The 22,716-nt window shown below is 41.0% G+C and overlaps 1 protein-coding gene across 1 annotated transcript; it reads right to left on the minus strand.

Annotated features, from left to right (window-relative positions):
* Nucleotides 1-2,225: 2,225 nt before the first annotated feature.
* Nucleotides 2,226-22,673, minus strand: LOC113755242. Its single transcript, XM_027299290.1, is given in 9 exon segments — nt 2,226-2,356; nt 2,420-3,570; nt 3,673-4,578; nt 11,950-12,655; nt 18,270-18,274; nt 18,628-19,372; nt 19,508-20,933; nt 21,016-22,521; nt 22,581-22,673. Coding segments are annotated over 9 exon segments (6,669 nt in total).
* Between the last annotated feature and the right edge of the window lie 43 nt (nt 22,674-22,716).

The raw sequence follows: 22,716 nt of genomic DNA on the forward strand, positions 1-22,716 counted from the left end.
GAAATTTAATCAGGAATAAATAAATTCTAGCCAAGGATGCAACTATTCAGGCACAGTCCATTTATCCGATCATTGATGCAAGAGAGGTTCACTTAATTTATTAATAGACTAGTTATAGCCATCGAGGAGCTCTAATAACCAATTTTTCCTTATTTTATAGATGACCAAGGTACGACCATTAATCACCCCTATCCAGAAAAGTACTCCTAGGTACGACCGTAGAAATTAATTTTCCAATTGCATTAATAACCAGAAAAACCTAGCCCTAATCAATAACACGCTACGAGGGTTATTTAAATTAGATTGCACGTTCCCCTAATGTGTAAACACACCAGTTGCCACCAATATTAATCAATCAAACAATTACGGATTTAATTGACTAAATTGGCACGAGATTAATAAATCACATTGAACATCGGGCTCTTGACATCCAATTAATAAAATAATCCCATGAAAATTCAAGCAGACAACGTGCAAATATTAATAAATAAAGGAACACATGAAAACTAATTAGATCTCACAGATTTTCGGGACTGCGCCGTCGAGTTGACCCTTGACTAGATGGAAGACTTAGCCACGCCGCATAATTAAATCACCACACGAATTAATAGATTGCAAAGGCATTGCGTTTTCTATTAAGAAGCAAGGAATAAAAGGTGTTTTTCCCGTTGGGGAATATTGTCGAACACCTGGCGTGTGTCAGAGGCCAGTCAGGAGAAAGAAAGAAAAACTAAAGACTAGGCTAAAAACTAAACTAAAAGGTGGTGTCTTCCTTCCCTACGTTATCCCTATTTAAGAAACAAAAGAAAGATAGACTAAAACTATCTAGGTGGTCCCCACACATGTGGACAAAGCCTCCAAAGTACTTCTTCTTCCAAGTCTCTCTACGTTGCTTTCTTTGAAGAGCCCAAATGACTAAATGCCTTCCACTAACTTGTGGTCCCCCACCAATTCAAGGGCCCAAGAACTGAAGCCCTTAGAAGTCTCCAATTTTTCATAAAGTCCCTCCTTTTTGATAGTTTTCTGCTTCATTCCTGAAATTAAGTCCAGATACCAAATATGAGTAAATATCAGCAATTAACACAATATTTATCAGGGATAAAAGGGGAAATTAATAATAAAATTACTAACAAATTATACCCTATCAATTCCCCCCACACCTGAATCATGCTTGCCCTCAAGCATAATTATCTCAGCAGTACAATCAGGATACGAAGTAATTCACAGCAGTTCATACCAAGAACGGCACTCCAAATTCCCCAATAACTTCATCGAAATCAAAATATACCAACTCAACAATGCTCACAGTTCAAAGTGCACTCATTCACTTCAAAGTGTATATGAAATGTATATAAGATGGCTCTCAAATCAACACAATAGAATGACACTACCATAAGCTTGCTCATATATCATATCTCCACCACTTACTCATGAATTTAAATGCAGCAATCAAGGGACTTTGCAAGGTTGTAATGGGGCTCGGGTGAGAAGGTAGGATAAAAAGGAGTCAAAAGGGTGTAAAAGTATAAAGAAAGTGCTCAGAAATTCATTACACAGATTCTTGCACATTGGGAACTTCAAGGCATCTCAACCATTACACAAGTGAAGTAAATTAGCACTTGTCGCAACCTTCGACTTTTCTTTTCTCCTCCTTTCATTCATCTACTTCCCTTTTTTCTTCTTCTTTTTTTTTTCTTTTCAATAACTCCCAACCAGCACCATAAAAATCAATTTTACTTGTCGATTTCCTGCACTTTGTCTTCTTTTCACATTTCCCTTTTGCTCTTTTTTTTTTTCATAGATAGGTGTAATGCCCCTCAAATAATACTCCAAAATTCTGTATAATGAAATCAAAACACTTCTTCACACGAGGTTCAAAAAGAAAGTCTAAAGAGAGGTTTTTCGGCTAAAAACTAGGGTCTCAAGCGAAGAATAGGATGTGAACGAAATTTTCTTTCCCTCAGGCGTGACCACCTGGCATGGGCACGTCTAACTGCTATAGAGTCCGCAGATCCTGAACGAAATTTTCTTTCCCTCAGGCGTGACCACCTAGCGTGGGCACGTCTAACTGCTATTTTCCTGCCACCAAACATCAAACTATTAATTGACACTAACACTTAACTAAAACTTCAAAAATACATGAAAACTGAAACAAATAGTCTTGGATTGCCTCCCAAGTAGCGCTTTTCTTTAATGTCTTTGGCTAGACATGGCCAAAACTTTGCTTAAACTAAGCTAATCGAGTCCTCCAAGTGTATCATCTCCACCCTTTCAATTGGAAAACCTTCATAATATGGCTTGAGACGGTGACCATTCACTACAAATTGCTTCTCAGTTTTCAAATTCTGGATCTCCACTGCACCATAATGAAAGACATTAGTCACAACAAAAGGGCCAATCCAACGAGAACGTAATTTACCTGGAAATAACTTCAATTTGGAGTGGTACAGTAGAACTTTTTGCCCACACTCGAATGTCTTCCTTGAGATCTGTTGGTCATGAAAAATCTTATTTTTTTCCTTATAAATCACCGCATTCTCATAGGTTTCATTGCGAATCTCCTCCAACTCCTGTAACTGTAACTTCCTTTGAATTCCGCTCTCCTCAATATCCATATTGCATTGTTTTACCGCCCAAAATGCTCTATGCTCGAACTCCACTGGACGATGGCAAGGCTTACCAAATACCAACCTATAGGGAGACATCCCTATAGGCGTCTTGTAAGCGGTCCTGTACGCCCACAAAGCATCTTCCAACCTTGAACTCCAGTCCTTCCTATCAGGGCGGACCATCTTTTCCAAAATAGACTTTATTTCCCTATTCGAGACTTCAGCCTGGCCATTGGTCTGTGGATGGTAGGAAGTGGAAACCTTATGAAGTACACCATATCTCCTGAACAAAGCAGCAATTGTCTTGTTGCAAAAATGCGTCCCTCTATCACTCACAACTGCCCGTGGCATTCCGAATCGCACAAAAATGTTAGACTTTATGAAATCTGCAACCACCTTAGAATCATTAGTGCGGGTGGCTTTTGCTTCCACCCACTTCGAGACATAATCCACTGCTAGTAAAATGTATAAAAATCCACAAGAATTTGGAAAGGGACCCATGAAATCTATACCCCAAGTATCAAAAGTTTCAATGAAAAGCATGGGCACCTGTGGCAGTTGATCCCTTCGGGATAAATTGCCTACCCTCTGACATTTATCACATGCCTTACAGAACAAGTAAGCATCCTTAAATAAGGTAGGCCAATAAAATCCAATTTCCAACACTTTTCTAGCAGTCCGTTTAGGTCCAAAATGACCCCCACATGCAAAAGAGTGACATAAAGTCAATATAGATTGGAATTCACCTTCACTTACACATCGCCTCATTATTTGGTCAGCACCTTGTTTCCACAGATAGGGATCATCCCAGACATAGTACTTTGCATCGCTTTTTAGTTTGTCCCTTTTTGCCTTGGGCCAACCTGCGGGCAATTTGTCAGTAACCAAATAATTCACAATATCTGCAAACCAAGGAGGGGATGAATTAATAGAAAGTAAATGCTCTTCAGGAAAAGACTCCCTTAATGGTAATTCTTCCTCCGCTACCAATATTCGACTTAGGTGGTCAGCTACTAGATTCTCCGCTCCTTTTTTGTCTCTGATTTCCAAGTCAAATTCCTACAGGAGCAATATCCATCTTATCAAGCGGGGTTTAGCATCCTTCTTGGTCAGTAGGTACCTCAAAGCTGCATGGTCAGAATACACAATTACTTTAGCACCTAATAAATAAGGTCTAAACTTTTCTGAAGCAAAAATAACAGCTAAGAGTTCTTTCTCCGTAGTAGAGTAATTGAGTTGGGCGCCATTTAAAGCTCTAGAGGCATAATATATTGCGTGCGCCGCTTTCTCCACCCTTTGTCCCAAAACTGCTCCCACGGAGTAGTCGCTGGCATCACACATAATTTTGAATGGGCGATTCCAATCAGGAGGTTGGATGATAGGTGGAGAAGTGAGTAATTTCTTCAACTTCTCGAACGCTTCTTTGCACTCCTCGTTGAATTCAAAACTGACATCCTTTTGCAAAAACCTAAAAAGTGGTGCCCCGATCTTTGAGAAATCCTTGATAAATCTGCGATAGAAACCTGCATGTCCTAGAAAAGAACGAACTTCCCGTACAGTTACGGGGTAAGGTAAAGCAGATATCACATCTATTTTAGCTTTATCAACTTCAATTCCTCTAGATGACACTACATGTCCTAGAACTATCCCGTGCTCAACCATGAAGTGACATTTTTTCCAATTGAGCACTAGGTTAGTCTCGATGCATCTCTTTAAAATTAATGTCAGGTTATCTAAGCAATCATCAAAACTATCACCATAGACACTGAAGTCATCCATGAATACCTCAATTATTCTCTCCACATACTCAGAAAAAATGCTAATCATGCACCTCTGGAATGTTGCGGGGGCATTGCACAATCCAAAGGGCATCCTTCGATAGGCAAAAGTGCCAAAGGGGCAAGTGAAAGTTGTTTTCTCTTGATCCTCTGGCGCAATTGCTATCTGAAAATAACCAGAGAAACCATCTAAAAAACAATAATAGGCACGACCAGCCAACCTTTCAACCATTTGATCAATGAATGGAAGGGGAAAATGATCCTTCTTGGTCACTGCGCTTAATTTACAGTAATCGATGCACTGGCGCCAACCCGTAGGCTTTCGAATTGGAACAAGGTCCCCTTCATGATTTTCTTCCGCAGTTACCCCTGCTTTTCTTTGGCACCACTTGGACCGGACTCACCCATGGGCTGTCTGAGATAGAGAAAATAATTCCTACGTCCAGAAGCTTGATTACCTCTTTCTTGACCACTTCCATCATGATGGGGTTCAATCTCCTTTGTGGTTGTCTTATCGGCCTAGCATCCTCTTCCAGGCGAATTCGATGCATGCACACGGACGGGCTTATACCCTTGATGTCCGCAATTGTCCAACCTATAGCTTCCTTATGCTCCCTTAAAACCCGTAGCAGCTTATCCTCCTCCGTGGGTGATAATTTGGATGAGATTATCACTGGTAACGTCTCTTTTTCACCTAGAAAGGCATACTTTAAATGCTCGGGCAGGGGTTTCAACTCCACTTCAGGTGCCTGCACGATAGAAGGTAATAGCTTTAGGTGTGGTTCAGGCACAAATATAGGAGCAACATCATACCTTAGAGGACTTTGGCCTAGTGAATGCAAGGCTCCAACCATTCTTTGCAAACTGATGCCTAACTCCATTTCACAGGTTGCTTCCAGATCCAAATGTTTGGTGATTGCTACTTCCAATTCATCCCTACCATTAATCTCAAATATTTCTTGCACCAAAGGGTCAATTATACTCACAGCAAAAACAGCATTAGAATGACACGGATATTTCATGGCCTCAAATATACTGAAATGAATTATTTCTCCATCAAATTCCATCATTAGGGTGCCCTCACTAACATCAATTTTTGTACGAGCCGTGCTCAAGAAGGGCCTCCCCAACAAAATTGGTGATGGATTTGGAGAACGTTCATCACCCATATCAAGAATATAAAAATCAGCAGGGAACACTAAGTTGTTCACTTGTACCAACACATCTTCTATCACCCCATCAGGATAAGCATTAGTCCTATCAGCCAATTGAATTATAATGCCAGTTTCCTTTAAGGGACCCAAATTTAGAGAAACATAAATAGCGTTGGGCATCACATTTATAGAGGCTTCTAAATCTAACATGGCATTCCTAATGCTAGTGTTCCCTGTTTTACAAGGAATAGTGAACATACCTGGGTCTCCGCACTTGGGTGGAAGTTTTCTTTGAAGCACTGCGGATACGTTCTCTCCAACAATTATCCTTTCATCTCCCCTCAATTTCTTCCTATTGATGCATAGGTCCTTCAAAAATTTGGCATACCGGGGTACTTGCTTAATTGCGTCAAGCAAGGGGATATTTATCTCCACCTTTCTAAACATCTCCAGAATTTCCTTTTCCTTGTCTTGCTTTTTAGGCCTTTCCAACCTGCTAGGAAAAGGTGGTGGGTTAGGCTTAACTGGAACCACCGGGTTACGTATTACCTCTTTATTTGTGCCGGGAGTTCCTTCTTCCTCAAGCTCCTTCTCAATGCGATCCTCATTCTTGTCCTTCGGAGCCACTGGTGCTGGTCCTTCAACCTCTTTCCCACTTCTGAGGGTCATTGCACTTACATTCTTGGGATTCACCTCAGGTTGGGATGGAAGTTTTCCCTTCCCCTGGGAGTCTAGTCGGTTGACAATTGAGGCTAATTGACTCATCTGATTTTCCAAATTTTGCATACGTGCTTTCATCTCTTGATTGCTGGCCTCAGTGTCCTGTTGAAATTTCATAGTATTAGAGGCTATGGTTTTAACCATGTCTTCTAGGGACATACCTGAGGCAGAGGAGGGTTGATTCCTTGTTTGATATTGTTGCTGGAAGCCCTGCTGTCTATTGGGGATGAAATTTTGTTGCTTATTTCCCCCATAGCTCAGATTTGGATGATCCCTCCAACCCGGATTGTATGAGTTGGAATAGGGGTCATACTGTCTACGTGGCATGGGCATGTTACCAGCCATGTGTGCTTGCTCAGTTCCCTCCTCTTGCAACTGTGGGCATGAGTCCGCGGTATGACCAATATTCGTACAAATCCCACACACTTTGGCCTGCTGTACATTTCCTACAGCTATCTGTCGAACAAATGAGGTTAATTCGGATAACTGCTGTTGGATTGAAGATGAACTTACCTCGTTGACCTTTCTCGTAGGAACATCTGCTCTCGTACCAAACTGTTGGCAGTTCTTTGCCATTCGTTCGATTAGGTCCCATGCCTCTTGGGTAGTCTTATTCACCAGTGCACCACCATTTGCTGCATCAATGATATTTCTATCATTCATCAGTAGTCCCTCGTAGAAATACTGAATCAGCAGTTGATCACTTATTTGGTGATGCGGGCATCGGGTACGCAGCCTGGTGAACCTCTCCCAATATTCATACAAGGATTCCCCGTGAAATTGCTTGATGCCACATATTTCCTTTCGCAAACTAGCAGCTCTGGATGCAGGGAAATATTTTTCAAAAAAATTTTTCTGCATCTCTGGCCACGTGGTGATAATGCCTGCAGGTAGACAGTATAACCAGTCCTTTGCCGAGTCCTTTAGAGAGAAAGGGAATGCCCTTAATTTAATTTGTTTATCAGTTACTCCCGAAGGCTTCATACTCGAACACACCACATCAAATTCCTGCATGTGTTTGTGGGGTTCCTCTCCTGACAGACCATGAAAAACGGGCAACAAATGTATTAAACCAGGTTTTAATTCAAAAGCTGCATTCTCACTAAGGCGAGGAAAAGTTATGCAAAGAGGTTGTTGGGTCAAGTTTGGAGCAGCCAACTCCCTTAATGTTTGTGTGTTTGCCATGGCGACGTTCTCTTGGTACGAATAACTTGAAGTGTCACCAAACGAATCTGATGGTTCAACTTCGGGCTCAGATCTCTGAGATGCAGCACTGGAGTGCTCCTCTCTGAGCTGTCTGGTTTCCTTTCTCGTTCTACGCGCGGTCTTCTCAACTTCAGGGTCAAAAATCAATTTACCTGTACGAGAAGACCTAGGCATACACTAGAAAAATACCAGAAAATTAGAGCAAAAATGAACTTAATAAAGAAACAAATAATAACGCCAGTCCCCGGCAACGGCGCCAAAAATTGACAGGGCGTCAAACCTGTGCAATAATAATAATAATAATAACCTAAATACCACTAAAAAGCTGTCAGTAATTAATCCTAGGTACTGGAGCAGGGACTCTAGGTGTGCAATGAGTTACTTGATTCACCCTGTTCCCGAAGAGTTTGCTGAATCCGATATACCAGAATTAATTAGTTGGCCAAAATTACTGAATAGTAGACAGTGGCAAGCAGGGTCGTCTCCTCAGGGACTGGAGATATCTGTCTCTTTTAAAGTCCAATTGATAAGGGGGGATTTCACCGGAATGAAACTAAAAATAATTAAACAATTTTAACTAAAAATGAATAAATAACTAGCGCAAATATAGCAGAAATTTAATCAGGAATAAATAAATTCTAGCCAAGGATGCAACTATTCAGGCACAGTCCATTTATCCGATCATTGATGCAAGAGAGGTTCACTTAATTTATTAATAGACTAGTTATAGCCATCGAGGAGCTCTAATAACCAATTTTTCCTTATTTTATAGATGACCAAGGTACGACCATTAATCACCCCTATCCAGAAAAGTACTCCTAGGTACGACCGTAGAAATTAATTTTCCAATTGCATTAATAACCAGAAAAACCTAGCCCTAATCAATAACACGCTACGAGGGTTATTTAAATTAGATTGCACGTTCCCCTAATGTGTAAACACACCAGTTGCCACCAATATTAATCAATCAAACAATTACGGATTTAATTGACTAAATTGGCACGAGATTAATAAATCACATTGAACATCGGGCTCTTGACATCCAATTAATAAAATAATCCCATGAAAATTCAAGCAGACAACGTGCAAATATTAATAAATAAAGGAACACGTGAAAACTAATTAGATCTCACAGATTTTCGGGACTGCGCCGTCGAGTTGACCCTTGACTAGATGGAAGACTTAGCCACGCCGCATAATTAAATCACCACACGAATTAATAGATTGCAAAGGCATTGCGTTTTCTATTAAGAAGCAAGGAATAAAAGGTGTTTTTCCCGTTGGGGAATATTGTCGAACACCTGGCGTGTGTCAGAGGCCAGTCAGGAGAAAGAAAGAAAAACTAAAGACTAGGCTAAAAACTAAACTAAAAGGTGGTGTCTTCCTTCCCTACGTTATCCCTATTTAAGAAACAAAAGAAAGATAGACTAAAACTATCTAGGTGGTCCCCACACATGTGGACAAAGCCTCCAAAGTACTTCTTCTTCCAAGTCTCTCTACGTTGCTTTCTTTGAAGAGCCCAAATGACTAAATGCCTTCCACTAACTTGTGGTCCCCCACCAATTCAAGGGCCCAAGAACTGAAGCCCTTAGAAGTCTCCAATTTTTCATAAAGTCCCTCCTTTTTGATAGTTTTCTGCTTCATTCCTGAAATTAAGTCCAGATACCAAATATGAGTAAATATCAGCAATTAACACAATATTTATCAGGGATAAAAGGGGAAATTAATAATAAAATTACTAACAAATTATACCCTATCAATTCCCCCCACACCTGAATCATGCTTGCCCTCAAGCATAATTATCTCAGCAGTACAATCAGGATACGAAGTAATTCACAGCAGTTCATACCAAGAACGGCACTCCAAATTCCCCAATAACTTCATCGAAATCAAAATATACCAACTCAACAATGCTCACAGTTCAAAGTGCACTCATTCACTTCAAAGTGTATATGAAATGTATATAAGATGGCTCTCAAATCAACACAATAGAATGACACTACCATAAGCTTGCTCATATATCATATCTCCACCACTTACTCATGAATTTAAATGCAGCAATCAAGGGACTTTGCAAGGTTGTAATGGGGCTCGGGTGAGAAGGTAGGATAAAAAGGAGTCAAAAGGGTGTAAAAGTATAAAGAAAGTGCTCAGAAATTCATTACACAGATTCTTGCACATTGGGAACTTCAAGGCATCTCAACCATTACACAAGTGAAGTAAATTAGCACTTGTCGCAACCTTCGACTTTTCTTTTCTCCTCCTTTCATTCATCTACTTCCCTTTTTTCTTCTTCTTTTTTTTTTCTTTTCAATAACTCCCAACCAGCACCATAAAAATCAATTTTACTTGTCGATTTCCTGCACTTTGTCTTCTTTTCACATTTCCCTTTTGCTCTTTTTTTTTTTCATAGATAGGTGTAATGCCCCTCAAATAATACTCCAAAATTCTGTATAATGAAATCAAAACACTTCTTCACACGAGGTTCAAAAAGAAAGTCTAAAGAGAGGTTTTTCGGCTAAAAACTAGGGTCTCAAGCGAAGAATAGGATGTGAACGAAATTTTCTTTCCCTCAGGCGTGACCACCTGGCATGGGCACGTCTAACTGCTATAGAGTCCGCAGATCCTGAACGAAATTTTCTTTCCCTCAGGCGTGACCACCTAGCGTGGGCACGTCTAACTGCTATTTTCCTGCCACCAAACATCAAACTATTAATTGACACTAACACTTAACTAAAACTTCAAAAATACATGAAAACTGAAACAAATAGTCTTGGATTGCCTCCCAAGTAGCGCTTTTCTTTAATGTCTTTGGCTAGACATGGCCAAAACTTTGCTTAAACTAAGCTAATCGAGTCCTCCAAGTGCATCATCTCCACCCTTTCAATTGGAAAACCTTCATAATATGGCTTGAGACGGTGACCATTCACTACAAATTGCTTCTCAGTTTTCAAATTCTGGATCTCCACTGCACCATAATGAAAGACATTAGTCACAACAAAAGGGCCAATCCAACGAGAACGTAATTTACCTGGAAATAACTTCAATTTGGAGTGGTACAGTAGAACTTTTTGCCCACACTCGAATGTCTTCCTTGAGATCTGTTGGTCATGAAAAATCTTATTTTTTTCCTTATAAATCACCGCATTCTCATAGGTTTCATTGCGAATCTCCTCCAACTCCTGTAACTGTAACTTCCTTTGAATTCCGCTCTCCTCAATATCCATATTGCATTGTTTTACCGCCCAAAATGCTCTATGCTCGAACTCCACTGGACGATGGCAAGGCTTACCAAATACCAACCTATAGGGAGACATCCCTATAGGCGTCTTGTAAGCGGTCCTGTACGCCCACAAAGCATCTTCCAACCTTGAACTCCAGTCCTTCCTATCAGGGCGGACCATCTTTTCCAAAATAGACTTTATTTCCCTATTCGAGACTTCAGCCTGGCCATTGGTCTGTGGATGGTAGGAAGTGGAAACCTTATGAAGTACACCATATCTCCTGAACAAAGCAGCAATTGTCTTGTTGCAAAAATGCGTCCCTCTATCACTCACAACTGCCCGTGGCATTCCGAATCGCACAAAAATGTTAGACTTTATGAAATCTGCAACCACCTTAGAATCATTAGTGCGGGTGGCTTTTGCTTCCACCCACTTCGAGACATAATCCACTGCTAGTAAAATGTATAAAAATCCACAAGAATTTGGAAAGGGACCCATGAAATCTATACCCCAAGTATCAAAAGTTTCAATGAAAAGCATGGGCACCTGTGGCAGTTGATCCCTTCGGGATAAATTGCCTACCCTCTGACATTTATCACATGCCTTACAGAACAAGTAAGCATCCTTAAATAAGGTAGGCCAATAAAATCCAATTTCCAACACTTTTCTAGCAGTCCGTTTAGGTCCAAAATGACCCCCACATGCAAAAGAGTGACATAAAGTCAATATAGATTGGAATTCACCTTCACTTACACATCGCCTCATTATTTGGTCAGCACCTTGTTTCCACAGATAGGGATCATCCCAGACATAGTACTTTGCATCGCTTTTTAGTTTGTCCCTTTTTGCCTTGGGCCAACCTGCGGGCAATTTGTCAGTAACCAAATAATTCACAATATCTGCAAACCAAGGAGGGGATGAATTAATAGAAAGTAAATGCTCTTCAGGAAAAGACTCCCTTAATGGTAATTCTTCCTCCGCTACCAATATTCGACTTAGGTGGTCAGCTACTAGATTCTCCGCTCCTTTTTTGTCTCTGATTTCCAAGTCAAATTCCTACAGGAGCAATATCCATCTTATCAAGCGGGGTTTAGCATCCTTCTTGGTCAGTAGGTACCTCAAAGCTGCATGGTCAGAATACACAATTACTTTAGCACCTAATAAATAAGGTCTAAACTTTTCTGAAGCAAAAATAACAGCTAAGAGTTCTTTCTCCGTAGTAGAGTAATTGAGTTGGGCGCCATTTAAAGCTCTAGAGGCATAATATATTGCGTGCGCCGCTTTCTCCACCCTTTGTCCCAAAACTGCTCCCACGGAGTAGTCGCTGGCATCACACATAATTTTGAATGGGCGATTCCAATCAGGAGGTTGGATGATAGGTGGAGAAGTGAGTAATTTCTTCAACTTCTCGAACGCTTCTTTGCACTCCTCGTTGAATTCAAAACTGACATCCTTTTGCAAAAACCTAAAAAGTGGTGCCCCGATCTTTGAGAAATCCTTGATAAATCTGCGATAGAAACCTGCATGTCCTAGAAAAGAACGAACTTCCCGTACAGTTACGGGGTAAGGTAAAGCAGATATCACATCTATTTTAGCTTTATCAACTTCAATTCCTCTAGATGACACTACATGTCCTAGAACTATCCCGTGCTCAACCATGAAGTGACATTTTTTCCAATTGAGCACTAGGTTAGTCTCGATGCATCTCTTTAAAATTAATGTCAGGTTATCTAAGCAATCATCAAAACTATCACCATAGACACTGAAGTCATCCATGAATACCTCAATTATTCTCTCCACATACTCAGAAAAAATGCTAATCATGCACCTCTGGAATGTTGCGGGGGCATTGCACAATCCAAAGGGCATCCTTCGATAGGCAAAAGTGCCAAAGGGGCAAGTGAAAGTTGTTTTCTCTTGATCCTCTGGCGCAATTGCTATCTGAAAATAACCAGAGAAACCATCTAAAAAACAATAATAGGCACGACCAGCCAACCTTTCAACCATTTGATCAATGAATGGAAGGGGAAAATGATCCTTCTTGGTCACTGCGTTTAATTTACAGTAATCGATGCACTGGCGCCAACCCGTAGGCTTTCGAATTGGAACAAGGTCCCCTTCATGATTTTCTTCCGCAGTTACCCCTGCTTTTCTTTGGCACCACTTGGACCGGACTCACCCATGGGCTGTCTGAGATAGAGAAAATAATTCCTACGTCCAGAAGCTTGATTACCTCTTTCTTGACCACTTCCATCATGATGGGGTTCAATCTCCTTTGTGGTTGTCTTATCGGCCTAGCATCCTCTTCCAGGCGAATTCGATGCATGCACACGGACGGGCTTATACCCTTGATGTCCGCAATTGTCCAACCTATAGCTTCCTTATGCTCCCTTAAAACCCGTAGCAGCTTATCCTCCTCCGTGGGTGATAATTTGGATGAGATTATCACTGGTAACGTCTCTTTTTCACCTAGAAAGGCATACTTTAAATGCTCGGGCAGGGGTTTCAACTCCACTTCAGGTGCCTGCACGATAGAAGGTAATAGCTTTAGGTGTGGTTCAGGCACAAATATAGGAGCAACATCATACCTTAGAGGACTTTGGCCTAGTGAATGCAAGGCTCCAACCATTCTTTGCAAACTGATGCCTAACTCCATTTCACAGGTTGCTTCCAGATCCAAATGTTTGGTGATTGCTACTTCCAATTCATCCCTACCATTAATCTCAAATATTTCTTGCACCAAAGGGTCAATTATACTCACAGCAAAAACAGCATTAGAATGACACGGATATTTCATGGCCTCAAATATACTGAAATGAATTATTTCTCCATCAAATTCCATCATTAGGGTGCCCTCACTAACATCAATTTTTGTACGAGCCGTGCTCAAGAAGGGCCTCCCCAACAAAATTGGTGATGGATTTGGAGAACGTTCATCACCCATATCAAGAATATAAAAATCAGCAGGGAACACTAAGTTGTTCACTTGTACCAACACATCTTCTATCACCCCATCAGGATAAGCATTAGTCCTATCAGCCAATTGAATTATAATGCCAGTTTCCTTTAAGGGACCCAAATTTAGAGAAACATAAATAGCGTTGGGCATCACATTTATAGAGGCTTCTAAATCTAACATGGCATTCCTAATGCTAGTGTTCCCTGTTTTACAAGGAATAGTGAACATACCTGGGTCTCCGCACTTGGGTGGAAGTTTTCTTTGAAGCACTGCGGATACGTTCTCTCCAACAATTATCCTTTCATCTCCCCTCAATTTCTTCCTATTGATGCATAGGTCCTTCAAAAATTTGGCATACCGGGGTACTTGCTTAATTGCGTCAAGCAAGGGGATATTTATCTCCACCTTTCTAAACATCTCCAGAATTTCCTTTTCCTTGTCTTGCTTTTTAGGCCTTTCCAACCTGCTAGGAAAAGGTGGTGGGTTAGGCTTAACTGGAACCACCGGGTTACGTATTACCTCTTTATTTGTGCCGGGAGTTCCTTCTTCCTCAAGCTCCTTCTCAATGCGATCCTCATTCTTGTCCTTCGGAGCCACTGGTGCTGGTCCTTCAACCTCTTTCCCACTTCTGAGGGTCATTGCACTTACATTCTTGGGATTCACCTCAGGTTGGGATGGAAGTTTTCCCTTCCCCTGGGAGTCTAGTCGGTTGACAATTGAGGCTAATTGACTCATCTGATTTTCCAAATTTTGCATACGTGCTTTCATCTCTTGATTGCTGGCCTCAGTGTCCTGTTGAAATTTCATAGTATTAGAGGCTATGGTTTTAACCATGTCTTCTAGGGACATACCTGAGGCAGAGGAGGGTTGATTCCTTGTTTGATATTGTTGCTGGAAGCCCTGCTGTCTATTGGGGATGAAATTTTGTTGCTTATTTCCCCCATAGCTCAGATTTGGATGATCCCTCCAACCCGGATTGTATGAGTTGGAATAGGGGTCATACTGTCTACGTGGCATGGGCATGTTACCAGCCATGTGTGCTTGCTCAGTTCCCTCCTCTTGCAACTGTGGGCATGAGTCCGCGGTATGACCAATATTCGTACAAATCCCACACACTTTGGCCTGCTGTACATTTCCTACAGCTATCTGTCGAACAAATGAGGTTAATTCGGATAACTGCTGTTGGATTGAAGATGAACTTACCTCGTTGACCTTTCTCGTAGGAACATCTGCTCTCGTACCAAACTGTTGGCAGTTCTTTGCCATTCATTCGATTAGGTCCCATGCCTCTTGGGTAGTCTTATTCACCAGTGCACCACCATTTGCTGCATCAATGATATTTCTATCATTCATCAGTAGTCCCTCGTAGAAATACTGAATCAGCAGTTGATCACTTATTTGGTGATGCGGGCATCGGGTACGCAGCCTGGTGAACCTCTCCCAATATTCATACAAGGATTCCCCGTGAAATTGCTTGATGCCACATATTTCCTTTCGCAAACTAGCAGCTCTGGATGCAGGGAAATATTTTTCAAAAAAATTTTTCTGCATCTCTGGCCACGTGGTGATAATGCCTGCAGGTAGACAGTATAACCAGTCCTTTGCCGAGTCCTTTAGAGAGAAAGGGAATGCCCTTAATTTAATTTGTTCATCAGTTACTCCCGAAGGCTTCATACTCGAACACACCACATCAAATTCCTGCATGTGTTTGTGGGGTTCCTCTCCTGACAGACCATGAAAAACGGGCAACAAATGTATTAAACCAGGTTTTAATTCAAAAGCTGCATTCTCACTAAGGCGAGGAAAAGTTATGCAAAGAGGTTGTTGGGTCAAGTTTGGAGCAGCCAACTCCCTTAATGTTTGTGTGTTTGCCATGGCGACGTTCTCTTGGTACGAATAACTTGAAGTGTCACCAAACGAATCTGATGGTTCAACTTCGGGCTCAGATCTCTGAGATGCAGCACTGGAGTGCTCCTCTCTGAGCTGTCTGGTTTCCTTTCTCGTTCTACGCGCGGTCTTCTCAACTTCAGGGTCAAAAATCAATTTACCTGTACGAGAAGACCTAGGCATACACTAGAAAAATACCAGAAAATTAGAGCAAAAATGAACTTAATAAAGAAACAAATAATAACGCCAGTCCCCGGCAACGGCGCCAAAAATTGACAGGGCGTCAAACCTGTGCAATAATAATAATAATAATAACCTAAATACCACTAAAAAGCTGTCAGTAATTAATCCTAGGTACTGGAGCAGGGACTCTAGGTGTGCAATGAGTTACTTGATTCACCCTGTTCCCGAAGAGTTTGCTGAATCCGATATACCAGAATTAATTAGTTGGCCAAAATTACTGAATAGTAGACAGTGGCAAGCAGGGTCGTCTCCTCAGGGACTGGAGATATCTGTCTCTTTTAAAGTCCAATTGATAAGGGGGGATTTCACCGGAATGAAACTAAAAATAATTAAACAATTTTAACTAAAAATGAATAAATAACTAGCACAAATATAGCAGAAATTTAATCAGGAATAAATAAATTCTAGCCAAGGATGCAACTATTCAGGCACAGTCCATTTATCCGATCATTGATGCAAGAGAGGTTCACTTAATTTATTAATAGACTAGTTATAGCCATCGAGGAGCTCTAATAACCAATTTTTCCTTATTTTATAGATGACCAAGGTACGACCATTAATCACCCCTATCCAGAAAAGTACTCCTAGGTACGACCGTAGGAATTAATTTTCCAATTGCATTAATAACCAGAAAAACCTAGCCCTAATCAATAACACGCTACGAGGGTTATTTAAATTAGATTGCACGTTCCCCTAATGTGTAAACACACCAGTTGCCACCAATATTAATCAATCAAACAATTACGGATTTAATTGACTAAATTGGCACGAGATTAATAAATCACATTGAACATCGGGCTCTTGACATCCAATTAATAAAATAATCCCATGAAAATTCAAGCAGACAACGTGCAAATATTAATAAATAAAGGAACACGTGAAAACTAATTAGATCTCACAGATTTTCGGGACTGCGCCGTCGAGTTGACCCTTGACTAGATGGAAGACTTAGCCACGCCGCATAATTAAATCACCACACGAATTAATAGATTGCAAAGGCATTGCGTTTTCTATTAAGAAGCAAGGAATAAAAGGTGTTTTTCCCGTTGGGGAATATTGTCGAACACCTGGCGTGTGTCAGAGGCCAGTCAGGAGAAAGAAAGAAAAACTAAAGACTAGGCTAAAAACTAAACTAAAAGGTGGTGTCTTCCTTCCCTACGTTATCCCTATTTAAGAAACAAAAGAAAGATAGACTAAAACTATCTAGGTGGTCCCCACACATGTGGACAAAGCCTCCAAAGTACTTCTTCTTCCAAGTCTCTCTACGTTGCTTTCTTTGAAGAGCCCAAATGACTAAATGCCTTCCACTAACTTGTGGTCCCCCACCAATTCAAGGGCCCAAGAACTGAAGCCCTTAGAAGTCTCCAATTTTTCATAAAGTCCCTCCTTTTTGATAGTTTTCTGCTTCATTCCTGAAATTAAGTCCAGATACCAAATATGAGTAAATATCAGCAATTAACACAATATTTATCAGGGATAAAAGGGGAAATTAATAATAAAATTACTAACAAATTATACCCTATCAATTCCCCCCACACCTGAATCATGCTTGCCCTCAAGCATAATTATCTCAGCAGTACAATCAGGATACGAAGTAATTCACAGCAGTTCATACCAAGAACGGCACTCCAAATTCCCCAATAACTTCATCGAAATCAAAATATACCAACTCAACAATGCTCACAGTTCAAAGTGCACTCATTCACTTCAAAGTGTATATGAAATGTATATAAGATGGCTCTCAAATCAACACAATAGAATGACACTACCATAAGCTTGCTCATATATCATATCTCCACCACTTACTCATGAATTTAAATGCAGCAATCAAGGGACTTTGCAAGGTTGTAATGGGGCTCGGGTGAGAAGGTAGGATAAAAAGGAGTCAAAAGGGTGTAAAAGTATAAAGAAAGTGCTCAGAAATTCATTACACAGATTCTTGCACATTGGGAACTTCAAGGCATCTCAACCATTACACAAGTGAAGTAAATTAGCACTTGTCGCAACCTTCGACTTTTCTTTTCTCCTCCTTTCATTCATCTACTTCCCTTTTTTCTTCTTCTTTTTTTTTTCTTTTCAATAACTCCCAACCAGCACCATAAAAATCAATTTTACTTGTCGATTTCCTGCACTTTGTCTTCTTTTCACATTTCCCTTTTGCTCTTTTTTTTTTTCATAGATAGGTGTAATGCCCCTCAAATAATACTCCAAAATTCTGTATAATGAAATCAAAACACTTCTTCACACGAGGTTCAAAAAGAAAGTCTAAAGAGAGGTTTTTCGGCTAAAAACTAGGGTCTCAAGCGAAGAATAGGATGTGAACGAAATTTTCTTTCCCTCAGGCGTGACCACCTGGCATGGGCACGTCTAACTGCTATAGAGTCCGCAGATCCTGAACGAAATTTTCTTTCCCTCAGGCGTGACCACCTAGCGTGGGCACGTCTAACTGCTATTTTCCTGCCACCAAACATCAAACTATTAATTGACACTAACACTTAACTAAAACTTCAAAAATACATGAAAACTGAAACAAATAGTCTTGGATTGCCTCCCAAGTAGCGCTTTTCTTTAATGTCTTTGGCTAGACATGGCCAAAACTTTGCTTAAACTAAGCTAATCGAGTCCTCCAAGTGCATCATCTCCACCCTTTCAATTGGAAAACCTTCATAATATGGCTTGAGACGGTGACCATTCACTACAAATTGCTTCTCAGTTTTCAAATTCTGGATCTCCACTGCACCATAATGAAAGACATTAGTCACAACAAAAGGGCCAATCCAACGAGAACGTAATTTACCTGGAAATAACTTCAATTTGGAGTGGTACAGTAGAACTTTTTGCCCACACTCGAATGTCTTCCTTGAGATCTGTTGGTCATGAAAAATCTTATTTTTTTCCTTATAAATCACCGCATTCTCATAGGTTTCATTGCGAATCTCCTCCAACTCCTGTAACTGTAACTTCCTTTGAATTCCGCTCTCCTCAATATCCATATTGCATTGTTTTACCGCCCAAAATGCTCTATGCTCGAACTCCACTGGACGATGGCAAGGCTTACCAAATACCAACCTATAGGGAGACATCCCTATAGGCGTCTTGTAAGCGGTCCTGTACGCCCACAAAGCATCTTCCAACCTTGAACTCCAGTCCTTCCTATCAGGGCGGACCATCTTTTCCAAAATAGACTTTATTTCCCTATTCGAGACTTCAGCCTGGCCATTGGTCTGTGGATGGTAGGAAGTGGAAACCTTATGAAGTACACCATATCTCCTGAACAAAGCAGCAATTGTCTTGTTGCAAAAATGCGTCCCTCTATCACTCACAACTGCCCGTGGCATTCCGAATCGCACAAAAATGTTAGACTTTATGAAATCTGCAACCACCTTAGAATCATTAGTGCGGGTGGCTTTTGCTTCCACCCACTTCGAGACATAATCCACTGCTAGTAAAATGTATAAAAATCCACAAGAATTTGGAAAGGGACCCATGAAATCTATACCCCAAGTATCAAAAGTTTCAATGAAAAGCATGGGCACCTGTGGCAGTTGATCCCTTCGGGATAAATTGCCTACCCTCTGACATTTATCACATGCCTTACAGAACAAGTAAGCATCCTTAAATAAGGTAGGCCAATAAAATCCAATTTCCAACACTTTTCTAGCAGTCCGTTTAGGTCCAAAATGACCCCCACATGCAAAAGAGTGACATAAAGTCAATATAGATTGGAATTCACCTTCACTTACACATCGCCTCATTATTTGGTCAGCACCTTGTTTCCACAGATAGGGATCATCCCAGACATAGTACTTTGCATCGCTTTTTAGTTTGTCCCTTTTTGCCTTGGGCCAACCTGCGGGCAATTTGTCAGTAACCAAATAATTCACAATATCTGCAAACCAAGGAGGGGATGAATTAATAGAAAGTAAATGCTCTTCAGGAAAAGACTCCCTTAATGGTAATTCTTCCTCCGCTACCAATATTCGACTTAGGTGGTCAGCTACTAGATTCTCCGCTCCTTTTTTGTCTCTGATTTCCAAGTCAAATTCCTACAGGAGCAATATCCATCTTATCAAGCGGGGTTTAGCATCCTTCTTGGTCAGTAGGTACCTCAAAGCTGCATGGTCAGAATACACAATTACTTTAGCACCTAATAAATAAGGTCTAAACTTTTCTGAAGCAAAAATAACAGCTAAGAGTTCTTTCTCCGTAGTAGAGTAATTGAGTTGGGCGCCATTTAAAGCTCTAGAGGCATAATATATTGCGTGCGCCGCTTTCTCCACCCTTTGTCCCAAAACTGCTCCCACGGAGTAGTCGCTGGCATCACACATAATTTTGAATGGGCGATTCCAATCAGGAGGTTGGATGATAGGTGGAGAAGTGAGTAATTTCTTCAACTTCTCGAACGCTTCTTTGCACTCCTCGTTGAATTCAAAACTGACATCCTTTTGCAAAAACCTAAAAAGTGGTGCCCCGATCTTTGAGAAATCCTTGATAAATCTGCGATAGAAACCTGCATGTCCTAGAAAAGAACGAACTTCCCGTACAGTTACGGGGTAAGGTAAAGCAGATATCACATCTATTTTAGCTTTATCAACTTCAATTCCTCTAGATGACACTACATGTCCTAGAACTATCCCGTGCTCAACCATGAAGTGACATTTTTTCCAATTGAGCACTAGGTTAGTCTCGATGCATCTCTTTAAAATTAATGTCAGGTTATCTAAGCAATCATCAAAACTATCACCATAGACACTGAAGTCATCCATGAATACCTCAATTATTCTCTCCACATACTCAGAAAAAATGCTAATCATGCACCTCTGGAATGTTGCGGGGGCATTGCACAATCCAAAGGGCATCCTTCGATAGGCAAAAGTGCCAAAGGGGCAAGTGAAAGTTGTTTTCTCTTGATCCTCTGGCGCAATTGCTATCTGAAAATAACCAGAGAAACCATCTAAAAAACAATAATAGGCACGACCAGCCAACCTTTCAACCATTTGATCAATGAATGGAAGGGGAAAATGATCCTTCTTGGTCACTGCGTTTAATTTACAGTAATCGATGCACTGGCGCCAACCCGTAGGCTTTCGAATTGGAACAAGGTCCCCTTCATGATTTTCTTCCGCAGTTACCCCTGCTTTTCTTTGGCACCACTTGGACCGGACTCACCCATGGGCTGTCTGAGATAGAGAAAATAATTCCTACGTCCAGAAGCTTGATTACCTCTTTCTTGACCACTTCCATCATGATGGGGTTCAATCTCCTTTGTGGTTGTCTTATCGGCCTAGCATCCTCTTCCAGGCGAATTCGATGCATGCACACGGACGGGCTTATACCCTTGATGTCCGCAATTGTCCAACCTATAGCTTCCTTATGCTCCCTTAAAACCCGTAGCAGCTTATCCTCCTCCGTGGGTGATAATTTGGATGAGATTATCACTGGTAACGTCTCTTTTTCACCTAGAAAGGCATACTTTAAATGCTCGGGCAGGGGTTTCAACTCCACTTCAGGTGCCTGCACGATAGAAGGTAATAGCTTTAGGTGTGGTTCAGGCACAAATATAGGAGCAACATCATACCTTAGAGGACTTTGGCCTAGTGAATGCAAGGCTCCAACCATTCTTTGCAAACTGATGCCTAACTCCATTTCACAGGTTGCTTCCAGATCCAAATGTTTGGTGATTGCTACTTCCAATTCATCCCTACCATTAATCTCAAATATTTCTTGCACCAAAGGGTCAATTATACTCACAGCAAAAACAGCATTAGAATGACACGGATATTTCATGGCCTCAAATATACTGAAATGAATTATTTCTCCATCAAATTCCATCGTTAGGGTGCCCTCACTAACATCAATTTTTGTACGAACCGTGCTCAAGAAGGGCCTCCCCAACAAAATTGGTGATGGATTTGGAGAACGTTCATCACCCATATCAAGAATATAAAAATCAGCAGGGAACACTAAGTTGTTCACTTGTACCAACACATCTTCTATCACCCCATCAGGATAAGCATTAGTCCTATCAGCCAATTGAATTATAATGCCAGTTTCCTTTAAGGGACCCAAATTTAGAGAAACATAAATAGCGTTGGGCATCACATTTATAGAGGCTTCTAAATCTAACATGGCATTCCTAATGCTAGTGTTCCCTATTTTACAAGGAATAGTGAACATACCTGGGTCTCCGCACTTGGGTGGAAGTTTTCTTTGAAGCACTGCGGATACGTTCTCTCCCACAATTATCCTTTCATCTCCCCTCAATTTCTTCCTATTGATGCATAGGTCCTTCAAAAATTTGGCATACCGGGGTACTTGCTTAATTGCGTCAAGCAAGGGGATATTTATCTCCACCTTTCTAAACATCTCCAGAATTTCCTTTTCCTTGTCTTGCTTTTTAGGCCTTTCCAACCTGCTAGGAAAAGGTGGTGGGTTAGGCTTAACTGGAACCACCGGGTTACGTATTACCTCTTTATTTGTGCCGGGAGTTCCTTCTTCCTCAAGCTCCTTCTCAATGCGATCCTCATTCTTGTCCTTCGGAGCCACTGGTGCTGGTCCTTCAACCTCTTTCCCACTTCTGAGGGTCATTGCACTTACATTCTTGGGATTCACCTCAGGTTGGGATGGAAGTTTTCCCTTCCCCTGGGAGTCTAGTCGGTTGACAATTGAGGCTAATTGACTCATCTGATTTTCCAAATTTTGCATACGTGCTTTCATCTCTTGATTGCTGGCCTCAGTGTCCTGTTGAAATTTCATAGTATTAGAGGCTATGGTTTTAACCATGTCTTCTAGGGACATACCTGAGGCAGAGGAGGGTTGATTCCTTGTTTGATATTGTTGCTGGAAGCCCTGCTGTCTATTGGGGATGAAATTTTGTTGCTTATTTCCCCCATAGCTCAGATTTGGATGATCCCTCCAACCCGGATTGTATGAGTT

This window comes from Coffea eugenioides, unplaced genomic scaffold (genome assembly GCF_003713205.1).
Source record: "Coffea eugenioides isolate CCC68of unplaced genomic scaffold, Ceug_1.0 ScVebR1_1337;HRSCAF=2169, whole genome shotgun sequence".
Taxonomy (NCBI): Eukaryota; Viridiplantae; Streptophyta; class Magnoliopsida; order Gentianales; family Rubiaceae; genus Coffea; species Coffea eugenioides.